This window comes from Fusarium sambucinum, chromosome III (genome assembly GCF_050947815.1).
Source record: "Fusarium sambucinum isolate potato_lamoka chromosome III, whole genome shotgun sequence".
Classification (NCBI taxonomy): Eukaryota; Fungi; Ascomycota; class Sordariomycetes; order Hypocreales; family Nectriaceae; genus Fusarium; species Fusarium sambucinum.
Window position 1 is genome coordinate 5899012 of NC_139292.1, and position 14686 is coordinate 5913697.

The following is a 14686-nucleotide window of genomic DNA, read 5'->3' on the forward strand; positions in this document are numbered from 1 at the left end:
TCACGGATACTAGGGAGGTAAGCACATTTAGGCCAGCACTTAAAACGCTGTCCAGCAGCCTGGTGGGAGACGCACCTTCCACTTGCAATATACATGACTGACTGGGACCTTGGCTCTTCATCCTTCATCCTAGGTACTCTAGTCTAGTATCTATTACCTAGACTCTATCTTAAGAATAAACACAAGACACTGTCTCACTGCCTATTTAACGCCTCTACTATATAACATACCCTCCCCCGAAAACCTGACCTGACACCCACGCGACCTTGCGGCTCCTGATACAGCCTCACTCACTGTTCCTAGGACTCATTCTTAGCACGGGACCTATCCGCCGCCTCGAGGCAGCTTTCGCACCATATTCCTGTGTAATATATAATTCAGACTGCGCCACCGTGACTCAAGATGGACGACAAACTAGATTTTGATCCTCGCGCATTTGCAGCCGACATGCAACTACGTACTCGAAAAGCCCGAAACTTTGACAAGGTCGAGCACGACCTGCCTGACCCCAAATCCGCTGCCTTTCAGAAAGCCCAAACCGCCGCTCTTGCAGGACCCGTCAATGTCTCGGGATGGCTTTCGCGCGTCGCGGGATGGAACCCTTTCGGTAAAGCTGTCGACGCTGGTGATATCCTGTGGCTGATGGACAACACGGCCTATCGCAACCCCGAGACCGATCAGTGGGAGGCCGAATTTGTCGCTGCCGTGTTTGAGAATGAACCCAAGTGTCGCGTAGCGGATATAGTGTCTGGTATCGCTTCGACGCTTGGTTTGGCGGAGGATGCGGCTGAGCGTGACGTTATTGAAGAGAGGATCATTCCGTTCCTTTGGGATATTCAGGCGGCGAGAGTCTTTTGGATCGAACACAGGAAGAAGGAGATCAAGTTGGGACCTACCAGCATCAATGGCATCACAACGAGCGTTCAGCCTGTTGACCGGTACCATAAGGGGTCGATTGTTGATGCGACAGCGCTGGTGCCCCATGGAACGAAGGGCATTCACGACATGCAGACATACTATGCCGGACCTGAGGGTTGGGCTGTCATATCAGGTTTGTTCCCGTACCACATACCTACCAGGGCTTTGCAGCTAACAGAGCCTAGATGTTGATGATACTATCAAGGTCACCTTGACCAGTGATCCTCTTGGCATTCTCAAGTCTACTTTTATCGACGAGCCGACACCGGTTCCTGGAATGCCTGAACTTCTCTCAGATCTTCAAAATTTACTCCCTCGCGATACCCCCTGGTTTTATCTGTCAGCATCGCCATACAACCTGTACCCCCTGTTGCGCGATTTCCGGGAACGATACTATCCACAAGGCCAACTCATCCTTCGCGACTCGAGCTGGCGCACAGTAGCAGGCTTGTTGGCAGCGCTCACCATGGGAACCGAGGAGTACAAGACGGACCGTATGAAGAAGATCCAGTCCTGGTTGCCAAAGAAGAAACTGATTCTCATCGGCGACTCGACACAATCTGATCCTGAGGCCTATGGTGAGATGTAAGTTGTTACTTGACTCGAGATCTTTCCATGTGGTTGACTGACTCTTTATAGTTACCGCACGTTTGCAGGCTGGGTTAAGATGATCCTTATCCGCAAGGCTACTGATGTGGCTGCTTTTGGCATCGACGAGAAGAACCAGCTTGAGCGTTTCGAAAAGGCTTTCAAACACGTACCAGTCGAGGCCTGGCATGTTTTCGAAGATCCGAGCGAGTGTCGAAATATTGTGCGGGATGTCATTCGAAAGAGGAGTTGAGCGACCTGTTTCTGTTTGTTCGTTGTTGGGTTACAATAGACGGCGCAAGTTGGTTTACTGTATACGAATTGCTATGGTCATGGTTGATGATACGATTACAAGTTGAATAATGTATTATACCTCGTTCTTGGAAATGTTCTTTATTCCCACCTGTAATCCTCTTCTCACATCTTACACACTGACCTCTGTTGTTGATTTCTCCATAGTATATCGTTTCGTCTTGTTCGACCCGCAGCTTGGTATCTGAAACCCGCTCGTCGTCGCGCCCAGAGGATCAAGTAATAGTGGCAAAACCCTCACTGTGACATCGCCAAAATCAGTCACTCAACCTCTTCCACTACTAAACCGACATCCTCAATTAGAAACCACGACACGGTCAACATCGCCATTGATGTATTACTCAACCTCTTCGCCCGGCATTTGTACAGAACAGTCGTTGAGATCCTTTGCATGTCTGATGACACTGATACGATTACGCTGGTCACGAGTTGCTTCAACCCTGATTGCGTTATCTGTCCTTTCGTCCAGTTCGCCTGGCACGAATATCTGAATCTGAGCGACAGGCAAAATGTATGATAGTAGCAGGGACTTTGTTCGATGGTAGACGGAAGCGCTATCACTGTTTTCGAAATATAGCCTCAAAGTTCTGATGTTGCCACTGCTACTTGATGTTGTCAAAAACAAACGGTAGTAGTGGTCGAAATAGGACGAACGAATTCTCCAGCCCGAACCACTGTGCTCATGATGGTGACATATATGTTCCGTGTAGCAGCCACATTGGGTACAACAAAGATCGATGGACTGAGCAAGTGATGAGAAATGCACAAAAAGGCCTTCAAATACTCTCACATCTTTGACGCAGCGGAAGGAAAAGGTATTGGTCTGATATAGGACTGGGAGACCCTGTAGGTAGCTGTGGCGTCGTTAGACAACACATGCAAACATATGAGGAAAATCATAATGACTTACGCGGACTGGCAAGTCCTGAGGATGTCCGTGGACAGAAGACACCACTGGTGGTTCTTTTCTTCGTGGTAGTGAGGAATTATTTTGTGTCCATGATGACAGACGCAATGAACCCATCTCGAAACCTTGCTAGGAGCTCCTTCTCGTTCGTATTTGTCGTCCTTATGACGAAGATGAATGTGGACAAGTTTATCCCCAAGTAGTTCGTTGAAGATCATTCGTCGAATCTCAGCAGGCAACGTAAGAAGAGGAGATTGGCCTTGGGTTGCGGTTGGAAGTGTGAATTTAGCATCTCTTCTGAACTGCTCTGCAGGTGTTGGGGGAAGAGTGTCACTCCTTCTTTCGCGGCGAAACATGATGAGGAAAGGGAAATCCAACCAAAGCTGGATCAAAGCCGAGATTCAGGTGAATTTGAGGGAGAATATGGAAAACACTTAGGATGAGGGTGAGGAGATGTTGAGAACGAGGAACGTGTAAATGGTAGTGGAGAAGGAGCTGTGATGCCAGGGTAGTACTAAGGTAGGCAGGTAACACAAACCAACAAAAGCAATAAAAGGAAGCCAGCACTCACTAGTCCTAACTCAAAGCTGATCAAAAATCAATATTAAGTCAATAACGGTAAGGCTTATCTTAATAAACTAGACTACTAACCTACCTATCTATTAAACAAAACGAGGCGAATACAATTTGACGGTGAGGTAAATCAATGTTTCTTATGCACTTTGGTGGTTCTCATGTTCTTGAATAAACATTGTTGTGACTCTTTCGACTTCCAAAGAAAGTTGGTGCATGTGATATATGCAAGACATGCATTTGTGGGCATGGATTCGTGCAGCTTTACGCGCTGTTTGAGGCCGGCTGCATAGACCCGCCTTACAGCCTCGTTTCTGGCTCTTGTGAGAAGGTTACCGTACAACAAAAGCAACCAACATTGAACAATGTGGTCTGATCTACTACTACTACATAATAGACCTTTTCCGAGACGCGGGAATGTGGATGATCTCGCCGACAAGTTATTCTCCGCCGTTCCGGTTGCCGTTATTATTGTTCGTATCAGTCGTCTTCGTCTTCCGTTCATCCACGTATTGTACAGGAGTGACCTCGATTTCGTCGTTCTGACATCCAAATATTTCTAGCTGTCTTTTCGCAATGTTCACATCATAGGCATCAGTTCCAAATGTACGTTGTCCTTATTCTCCCCTCGTAGCCCTCCGGCCAGGCACACAATCAATAAGAAGACCCTGTATTTGTGTTGAGTTGTCGACTTGATACTTAAACGCATTCGCTTGAAGTCGACAGTACGAAGCTCTTTGAATGCGCCGGAGAGTGAAAACGGAAAAAATCAATGTCCAGATGCAAATTTATCCTCGGAATGTTGCCTCTCGAGCTCAAAAACCGCCCAGGGAATCTTGAAGTCGTTTGTTCCTCTACACACAAAGTCGTTCGAGAAATACAGCTCATCAATACCGGTGATATATCTTTTCGAATCATCAGCGTTTGAACGCAAGCGTTAAGAAAGTAGAGGATCGCACTCACGCCAAAGTACAGCTCTGAAGAATGTTAAAAAAATAGACGGTCCTCCGTGTCATGGTATGTTTTGTCCGGGCCTTTAATGATCAAACTATGTGTCCAACACTCGGGTTCAGAATACCATCTTGTATGTACAAAAATGGTTCGGCCTCCAAAGAGATATGTGTATATGTTTCGCAAAATCTCAAGTGGCAACTTGAAGAGCCCGGTACCTTGCTGGTCATTCCGGACCCCTAAAGACAATCGGTCATGACACTGGGAAGTCATTATGTAAAGATTGATGCTTGAGAATCAATGAAAACACAGGGTAAAGAGGTGTTATCGTTCTTTGAAAGATTTGGGGACAAGTCGTAGTCGAGGGTATTGAGCGACAAGTCAAGAATTCGCAATTAGCGCGGGGGGATGCTGAAGAGCAAGTTGGAGGAAAGGAGCAAGTGTTCATTTAAACACCAGGCTCGAAGAGGGCCTGATCCAGGATATTTATCTCAAAGTCTATGGTTCCTCCTCTCCAAGCTACAAAGAACATGCTGTTTTCACTTTCGACGCCAGAGCTTAGTCGCTCATGATCTTGGTGTCTTAGATATCTCCTACCGTGAGCCAATCGATGTGAGGGCTGCGATAGTATACATGTCCTGACCTACGAAGTTGATTGGTAGGAAGAGTAAGGTTCAAGAGGGACTGGCGAGAGAGATTGCTTTGTTGACGCCCCAACGTGTGAATTTTATCGTTCGCCATGCGTATTAAGTTCTGATGTGGAAAACACGAGACCTTGAGGAGAGTTTCTGGGCCTCCAATCACCAATGGCAGGAGATTCAACAAGAAGGGAGGATGCACTGAGTCTGGGTGTCAAGGAAACGCGCATAGCATGACACAGAGATTGCATGGACAGTCTTCTTTGTAGAAGCTAACTGCAGAACATGAGACCCTAGAGTCTCTTTGTCAAACAGTGTTGACTTTCGCCCTTATCAAACATTACTATAGCTTCCAGATGTACTACTCCCATGACCAGCTACCAACTATTCTAGTGTGTTAAGCTGGGGAGTATTCCTTTCTTTCCTTTGAACCGAGAATCTAAAGATTAGCAACAGAATGTTAAAAGAAAAAGGTCTCATATAATACCCGCCTGCTTAAAAGATATTATTTGTCAAGATGTAGTTCATTTAAGCTCATGCTATTACGGCAATAAGCCCAATCCGTCTCCAGATGAAGCATGTATTGAATGTGATTGGCCCGTCGGGATATCAAGGCGACATTGTCATCCAATAAGTTCCAACTCTTCGTAGCCAACAGTGGTCAGTCAAACTTGAGCATTCATCTATCACTCTATCAGCCCACTTGACATCAATTTCCACTTTGCTTGTGTGTGCACTTTATAGATGATCTTCAAAATAGTAATAATAAAGGGTTGAGCTACTTCGCTACAAGTGGACTCCTTTCCTCATCGGGCATGTTCTTGTAACCTCTGCAAGCATTGTATATCATTCCTGTCCACATCTCAACTTCGAAATAGCACGCTGAGTCCTCCCGTCGATCTTGCGGCTTCAGTAGAGGCTAAAATACGTTGATTGCATAGTTCTGTGCTGATCTAATGTTGATGCTTGCTCTGTTACTTTATCTGCCGAATAAGTGCTAATTTGTTGAGGCGTAGTAGTTCTTTACCATAACACGATGGATGGTGTTCAGTGAACACTACATTCCATTTGGAATCGCATGTGCTTCGGTTAAAACGGGCGGAGATGAAAGTGTTGATAGGAAGAACCTTGGGAATCTTGTATTGACGGGCTAATTGCCTTTATTGTCACCTCGATGGGCACTCTAATCGCTGATTTCATCGTCACTGTCGCCTGGGTAGCCGTCCTCATAGCTTCTATCTCGGTATGCCAGTCCAGCAAGCTCAATTTCATCGTCGCTAGTATGGTGCTCCAGAAACTTGAAAGTGAATTTGCCGGGGCTTCGAAATGTCAAGTTCTTAACTGATGGCTTGAAGGATAATGGCAATATGAAAGTTGTATCGCTTTTCGAGTAGGATAGGAAATGTTTTAACGCCTCAATAGTATTCTGCTGGGCTTGAAAGCTCACTTTGTCAGTTTGGTAGTAGGAATTTGCCAACCAGATCTTCACTTTGGATGCGCGGAAATCATCCACAACCCAGTAAAGCAGATCAAGAAGGGGAACGTTATACTCCAGTTCAGGCCTAAAATTACAGTTGAATTCAAGATTCTGAGGCCACGAACGGCGCGGAATGTCTTTTGTGAACTGAATGCAGTCAATTGGCGAGCGAGAAACGAATGTGGCCGAACCATAAAGAGCTATACGCCCTTCAGAGTACCTAATTATTGTCATCAGCATGTTCATGATTCGGCACAAATTCTGATAGCCAAACTTACGCCTGTTGGCAGGTATACAGCAAGTTAGACTCCAATGGTTCTGACGTATGAGAGCAGCTGTTGTAGTTGCGGACAAAGCTGTCCGGGTGGAGTGCGCATCCTTTAGGGCTGTGTTCTTCTTGACAGAGTACGTAGGACCAGCCATGCTTGTGTTTGCTCTGGTCGTTCCGCTCATGGTAGCGGACATGTACTCTGAGGAAACCGAACAGCTCATGGTATATTTTCTGCCGGATGTTGTGGTTGAATTTGGTGAAAAAGGATGAAGTTGATTGAGGCGACTGTTGTCGCACATAGTCTGATGGCGACGGCGACGGCGTCGGCGTTGGCGTCAGTGAAAATGACGAACCTCTTTCAGTACATTCCCAACACATGGTATCGCAATCTATGGACGGTTAGAACTCGACTCAAATAGGAGCATTTAATAGATAGCAAGGTAGGAAGCCTCCAGGGATGGAGGTGATACTGAATACTGACCGTTGATTTGTGCGATCGGTACCTATCGTGCGATCTGCTGCTGAAAAGGGCCAATTGTCGGCTCCGAAGAGTTCTGAGAAGGGTATAATATGTCTTCTGGTCAATCAGAGGTGGATTTTATCCATGAAGGAAGAAAAATGCAGTAGTTGCCTAGTACCTAAGATGGGAAGGCTACCTAGTAGGGAAGCAACGGCATGCAAAACGATTATTCGCACGGCAGGAGGGAAAGAAGCCCAGTAGCAGTTGCCGGGCATTTGCCAAACGCAAGGTAACAAATACTCTTCGTCATTCTGCCTCAGGAGTGAAATACCTCCCTGATTTAAATATGATTCACAGTTCGAACCCAATCCACATACATATTAAAAAGGCGAATGGCTTATATTGCCCAGATAAGAAAGGCATAAAATATTGTGCTGTCACTCCTAATACAGATTAAAGAATAAGGGCCTTCTTTACTCGCTGAGATCTCTGGTCCTCATCTAGTTGAGACCAAGTTCGCTCTAGATTCCGTCAAGTCGGTATGAGAATGCAGTTGGGATGGCTAGGTAAGTACCAAAGGTTGAATGTGAATCCTTCGTTGATGTTAGACGTTTCCTCCGCGATGCTACTGTTAGCTATTTAGAAACGTTGAGCGCTTGAGGTATAAGAGCCAAATTTCTGCTACCTACCAGAACGGCAACCATGAGAGGACTGTTTCAATTCCTATGTAGAAACAATCATAAAGTTTTGTTAAAAGCTTGTCTGAAAGCATGGCCTTGTGACCCTATGATGTTGTTTAATTCTTGAAAGTCTACTGTTCCAGGTTATCTCGTTTCTTCGTGAAATGATCGGAAGTCTCAAAGAATCAAATAGAAACAATCAGCCTGAAGTACTGTGGTTCGTCCCCTTATACGTGTTGTAGCTCGACAAGTCATAGTCTTAATAGGCACAAAGCTATATATCATAGCTATTGTTACCAGGAGCTCCTAAAGAGGACCGAGCTTTATGTGAGATACTTTTGGCCTTCAGGGAAGGGGAGACTTTCGTCTGGAAACAGTAATTAATCCAGATAGCGGTTACGCAAGGTAAATATCAGTTGTTCTCACAGTGTACTCAAATATGATGTTAATGTCTCTTATTTTCACGGCCCAGGTTCCCTCGGCCGATATATGTTACGAAAACTCGATAGAAGCCAAACAGCTCGCTGTATATAAATTATCATTACCAGGATTGAATTTTGCGTGGGGATATCAAGTTTGCAGACATCAACCCCATGTACCACCGCACGAACTACGAGAGGGAGCCATAAATAATGTTGTCTTCTAATAGACATCCTATTCATCTAAAAGTGTTCGAGTACAGCAAAGGCACAAGTAAATATTGCGACTGGCCCTGAGGCCGTTTCTCCTTGCACTCCTCCAGACCAAGCCATACTTGAGATTGAGTGTCGGCCAACTTCCGACCATTTCACATGTCACAAGCATCAATGTCCTACCTCCAGTCTACATCGAACAGATGTAGCAGCGTGACCAAGGGCGTGACGTAGTCGAGGGGGTTATGAGGCGCACATGGCAAGTTTAAGGATGGGCTACCTATTTATCATCTGCCATTCATGCATGAAATTTCACAAGGCATAATGCAAGCACGAACCGTTCATAATCCTGTTGTCTGACGGCACTCAACAATCATCAAGACAAGCCTCCCATATCTTCATTCAACAACGGCCATTGTATTATATAGCCTTTGAACCAGTAATAGTGTTGGGAGGCATCAATCTGGTGAATCGTACCTACGTCATCTCTAATGGAACTGACCCTTACATATGGACTCTCGTCCAGTCAGACAGGTAAGAGGCGGTACTTAAACAAAATCATTTGGAAATAGACTTTGTTTACCTAGCCATTGAGTTGAGGCCAATCATGTCGGCCAAATACATCTCAATACTCTCAATCCACCCTCGGAAAAGTCCGGCCGGCTCTTCCATAAAGCGCTTATATCCCCATCGGTAAGACTCAGCCAGGCCTTACAAGACAAAACAAAGAGTGGGAAATCAATGGGTACTAGATCGTCATTCATCAATTGAATACGGAATGACATATGGAAATAATTATGTAACCTTTCTTCCGAGCTTCACTATGGAGTCTGTCCGTTGTCTTCCGGTGACCGGAGCCGGAACCGGGAACTTGAATTTCTATGTGAAGTTGAATAGGTTAGACTAGTTAAAACGTGCATGTATTTCCCCAGAAAGAGAAGGGAGGAAAGCCTCCTGGATATTGGTAACTGTTCTAGATAGCTAAACCTAATCTTGGGATGGTGGAAAATCAGTGGGTGCCAGTGATTTCGAAATGTCAATGCCGGTAGGGATGGCAGAGCAGAACTGGGGCCGGCCATGAGCCGAAATAGTAATAGAATGTCCCTGGTGGCCCGGTTCATAAAAATACGTGTTCATTATTGATGCCATGTCTCTAGTCGTGCCAAGCTGGCTGCTTTTCACGATACTCTCCGTTGGCGCATGGATTATCACAGCAAAGTCACGTCACAGTTCGAGCAAGTCTTACAATGTAATAGTATAAACTTCTTTTTCTGGTATCAATATTTCTACCAAAGGCAACTCCTCTGTTCAACGCCGCGGTGCTCCTTGCTCGCTGTTAAAGCTTTGCAGGTAGTATCCAACTACTCAGAAAGAAATGGCGTTGACGCCAGCAGATGGGCAAAGCACGGAGGTTTCAGTGTTCTCCGCAGTCGGGGGGTATTTTCTGGAAACCCGACTTATTTGCTTTTTCCCAATTCTCCTCCTCTTCTTAGTGTTTAAACCAACCCCTCGTTTCATATGACGCTCTTGACGACATAGTATCGTAGTGCCCTAAGTGGTATCCTGACGAGATGCGTTGCAGTCGGAAACTTTGTCCTTATCTGCATTGTATGTCGATGAGACAGGCTTACCTGCCCATCCCGAAATGCACCGTGAATAGGTTGTCACTGTGCATAACCACTCGGCGTCCTCGTATACTATTCCGCGTAGTATGCATGCTCCAGGTGGCGTCTTCCTGGTTCTCGTCATAGCCCGCGTCGTTGTATGTATTCGTTCATCCCTCCGCTCCACCTATGACTCCTCGCCTATGACGGGAGACATATTTAACCGAAGAGAGCAGCGCCGCCAGACTCGACAGCCTCGATCTCGGCAGCGTTAAGGGGAGCGCGGTGGAAGCGGGCAGGAAGCTCGGAGAGGTCAAAGGCAACACCCTTGGGAGGGTTGACAGAACCCAGAGAGGCAGCGCTGGTACCGCCGAAGCCAGACTTCTGAAGAGGACCGTGCTGCTGGACGTGGTCGCGATAGGAGCTGAAGTTCTTGTGGGAAGCGGCGGCGTCGCCGTTTCCGTAGCCGGACCAGGACTCGGGGAGCTTTTCAACACCGGAGGCGGGGTGAGGCTTGGGAGTATGGTCGAGGTTGGCTAGAGAATACACTGTTAGCTGGAGCAGGCAACGAGGGGGAAAGGTTTCGTCTCTGGGTGGGACATACAAGGAATGGTTCGGGGGCCGAGAAACTTGATGAGAGGGGTTCGCTCAGCGTGGACAGCAGCCTGTCGGAGGGCACGAGTAGCAGAGAACATGGTGATGGTTGTGTGTGCGTTGAGGTAGTTGGTCGGGTTGCTTGTGGGTGAATCGAGTGTGCTTGCTGAGACGCTTATGAATATAAGCAAAGAGTTGAAAATCGAGAAAAGCAATTGAGTTTGTTGAGAAGGAGGAAGGGTAAGAGTAGAAGATCAAGGTGGGAGAAGACGAGTTTATGTATCTGAGGAATTTTTGTAGTGGTAGCCCAGTTCAGGCCAAGGTTAGATCCATAGGTAGGTTTGTACCGCGCCGAAGCGCAAGCGCAATCCAACCTACACAACCTCAGCGCACTTACAGGGAAGGTCCCTAGCTCCGTCCCGTTCGGATGGCGCGAACTGGCCTGGGCACGAGCTAAAAAGTTGAAATCCACCGACAAAAAAAACCTCGACTCGTCAAAACAGGCCACAATTGACAATGCATGCCCACTGGACAGGCGCTACAACACGTTACCCACCCTTGCCATGGCTACTGCAGCCTTGATGTGGGAAAAGTAGTGCCCAAAAGCAAAAAGCAAAGTTATGTGTGGGATGAGTCTCAGTGGCACAGCATACCTACGCGAATCCCGTTAAACGTGGGATGTCTCTACACTCTGCATTACATGGGTTGTGCCAACGTCTGGTCTGAACACTATACCCATGACAATGCTGCAGCCTCCAGGTCCAGGCAGCTTAGGGCCAAAATCTCCGCTCTCTCGCATTCGAGATGAGATTTACTTGTGACAGACAACCAGGACAGGAAGGGCAAGATTACACTCTGCAACGCTCAAACAACGAACGCTGTAAGAGACTTTCGGCCTTCCATGTCTGTGGACTAAGGTTGCTTGGGGATCATCCACCCTCCTTCATTACAAACAATTCTGCATGAATCGAGTCGGACTTTGGCACCGTCGGTGGAAATACCGTTCTTAACTGCAAGGCACTTCAGTATGGGGTTTACGACCGGAGTTGAGCGAAATGGCGTGGTTCCTGGCCTTGAATAACGGATTTAAGCAACCGTCGTTCACGACTGCAGCTTATTCATCTTTGGAACGAAGAAATGCGCCAGATTTCCCGAACCAATTTAAATACTCCAGGACTACACAACATTCTCCGGCACCTTATACCGAACCGAGAGTTGGGGTAGCTATGTAACTGTCTACAAACTTGGTATTCACTGTCACTGCTACCCCAAAAAGTTTCTTGGATGGCCACCCTCCTGAAATCAGCTTGCGTTCGATGCACACGTATTGCGATCGTCAAACATTTGCCGGCTCGAAGCTTATGGCGTTTGGTTGGAGAAGTTTTCCTCCTCCAGACCTAGTCTCACCACCATCAAGCCACCCCTCCTCGCCGTTCCTCCGGGATTGACATCGAGGGAGACAACAGAACAGGCTCGCCTCGTTTAACGCGCGGGGGGCTCGATATTTCCCTTTTGGGCGAACACATTCGTCCGGGGGGCCGATGTCTGGGGGGAACTAAAGATTGTCTGGTTGGTGGAGGAGGTGGGTGGACTAATAAAGTGATGCTTCAATCAACGGACAGATGGGCGTGTCTGCTAGGGATGATTGCTAACCAAAGACTTGGCAAGAAGGCGCAACCCTACACTGCATCCATCAGCTTTGCCATATGCGATGCATGGGTTGCTGGTCTTAACAATCTGCACAGCGGTGCTCCGTGCCGTGCCCGTGCCACCCGAGCCTGGTCGTTGACGCGATCTCCTAGGAAAACAAAGGCCTCAGAAGTGCCAAAGCAATGACCATGTCAATGTCATTGCTGGACCCTACCTACGTAATTGAAGCGAGGCCCCTGTCCGAAACCAACGTTGTGCGTCTGGTTTGCTTTAGCTGCCGCTGTATGCGGAGCGGAGAGGAGAGGAGCGGATCTAGGCAGATGGGCAAGCACATGGTCGAGAAAGGCTAATGTCTAGCCTAAAGACGCCGACATAAGAGCGCGAAAAGACCAGTGTTGCAGTTTAATATCCAGCTGGGCAACCCGAGAAGGGCCCTGAGGAGACGCCGAACAGCGAAGGTCAGAGTGAATTGCATTTGGTCGATTAATGGATGATGCTCCTGAGGGTGTTAGATTATCTAGACTACAATGTTACAACGACGGCAATGACTCTTCAAAGAATAGCATCCGGTTGATCATGGCAACAGGCAGGCAAATCACGGATTTATTGGTTTATTAAAGCGATACACAAATCGTAGGACGTGGCATTAGTTTCCTCAATCCTTTACGAAACGGAAATGCTCGTCTTGGTGTTTTTGTTACAAAGTTGATATCTCGGAATCAAGACGGTATTCTGACCAATCCTGTTTCGAGAACTGGCTATGACAGATTGTGATTACACCTGGTTTATGGATAGGGGGTACGTACCGATTCCACCCCTGCATTTGAATCTCGTCACTTTTTGTTAAGCTACTAACCTACCGTTCTAGGTAGAGAGAGGCTGACAAAATTATAGTGAATTTGGCAAGAGAGTCCGAGTTCTTAGGCATATGTTCCCTTTTCAGTTTTATGTCTATGTTATGGATCTGTCTTGATTTGTATAGAGCGATAGATTGAGTGAGATGGTATGTCGCTCCGATACTTGCCCAATGTCTTTCAACGTTATCACATCTACCTCTGCATGAATAAGAAACCTCGCGTAACATTTCCAAAAGGCCCGACCTCCACGTTAATCCAGTTTTTCCCACTTTGTTTCGTGTTCCAGATCAACCTTCTTTTCCTCGAGTCGAGTGTCCGTAAAAGCGTGGCTTACACCGGGAGCCGGCATCGGTGGAAATCCTTGAAGTCTGTGCTGTGCCATGGTGCCGCTCCCCGAGCTGCGATTGGCCTTAATGAATTAGCTTATTTTGCACCTCAACATCACTCCCGCTCCGTGGACTTTCTTCCTCTTGGGGTAATCCCGCTTGCACGTGAAACCCGAGGGAGGAGCTCCTCTGCTATTTTGGAAAAGCTGAGGTCAAATCTCTACTTTTCATCTTTTGGTTTTGTATGGGAGACGCCATTGTGTCTGCTTCTCCGTCCGATACCTTGTACATACTCACGATTAGGAACCTGTTTTCAACTTTTAAAAGTCTGCTTTGCTTTTGCTTTAATGTCTAATATATTTTGAGCATTGAGAAAAAGGGATTTCGTCATGGTTCCAGCTGTCTCCAATGCCTTTTCCATACATTTCTGAGCAACCTCATCGTCAAAATGGGAAATTTGCAGAATTATCTGTGTGGTGCTGTTCTGCTCCAGATGGATAAGATAGCCGTACTTGACCAATCAGAGCCTTTCATTTCAAACTAGCAAACCCCATCTGGGGAAACGGCCAGTATCGGCCAATCCCCTGTAAGCCTCCCTACCAATCCCCACGGAAATTCGATTATGGCCATTGAAACACTGTTTTTTGAACAATATATCACCACGCATTCCTCTCTACCTTAATACCTAGGTAGTACTCTTTCTTCAGTTGGCAGCCGATTGGCTTCTATTCTTCACTCTCGTCCGCGTACGGCTTCTAGATAAACGAGCTCTTTTGGTGACTTTAGTCGAGCGTGATGGTGACTGCAAGCTCCTAGTACCTCAACAGACGATTTAGCAGTTGCCATGATATGTGATATCCTCCAAATGCTACGAAATTCCCTGTCGCGGAACGTTGCCCTATAGCCTCTTGAACCTCTTGTGAGCTTTTCACGGTATAAAGATGCTTCTTCAGAGGTTTAACTTCACATCATGGATAGACAGACCTGTGTTGAATAATGGAAAATGGGCAATATGCCTCAACTGATTTGAGATATGCTTCATGGTAACTTGAGTCCCATTTCAACGCATAGACTTGCCTTGGGTGCTAGGAAACCAATGTGTTCCCTACAACTATCTAGGAATTGAATAGCTTCATTGGAACGGTGTTCTTGTAAGCAAATTTAGTCTACTGAGTCTATGAGTAAGTCGTGAGTGTAGGGCCGTCTTCCCCGTGTCCCACAGTGGACATTGAAAACATGGCAGGTACT

The 14686-nt window shown here is 46.8% G+C and overlaps 4 protein-coding genes across 4 annotated transcripts; 1 reads left to right on the top strand and 3 right to left on the bottom strand.

Annotated features, from left to right (window-relative positions):
• Positions 1-402: 402 nt before the first annotated feature.
• On the top strand, positions 403-1759 carry FSST1_012128 (phosphatidate phosphatase App1 family protein; the record flags this gene model as incomplete). The annotated part of the gene is made up of 3 exons (XM_083235326.1): positions 403-1051; positions 1104-1503; positions 1558-1759. 3 exons carry the CDS (start codon positions 403-405, stop codon positions 1757-1759), a joined length of 1251 nt encoding a protein of 416 aa, XP_083081824.1.
• Positions 1760-2155: 396 nt separating this feature from the next.
• Positions 2156-3081, bottom strand: FSST1_012129 (uncharacterized protein; the record flags this gene model as incomplete). Its single annotated transcript, XM_083235327.1, has 2 exons — positions 2156-2672; positions 2729-3081. 2 exons carry the CDS (start codon positions 3079-3081, stop codon positions 2156-2158), a joined length of 870 nt encoding a protein of 289 aa, XP_083081825.1.
• Positions 3082-6037: 2956 nt separating this feature from the next.
• On the bottom strand, positions 6038-6817 carry FSST1_012130 (uncharacterized protein; the record flags this gene model as incomplete). The annotated part of the gene is made up of 3 exons (XM_083235328.1): positions 6071-6511; positions 6571-6584; positions 6643-6817. The coding sequence occupies 3 exons, from the start codon at positions 6815-6817 to the stop codon at positions 6071-6073; spliced, it is 630 nt and encodes a 209-aa protein (XP_083081826.1).
• Positions 6818-10230: 3413 nt separating this feature from the next.
• On the bottom strand, positions 10231-10706 carry FSST1_012131 (ribosomal protein S36 family protein; the record flags this gene model as incomplete). Its single annotated transcript, XM_083235329.1, has 2 exons — positions 10231-10547; positions 10616-10706. The coding sequence occupies 2 exons, from the start codon at positions 10704-10706 to the stop codon at positions 10231-10233; spliced, it is 408 nt and encodes a 135-aa protein (XP_083081827.1).
• Positions 10707-14686: the final 3980 nt, after the last annotated feature.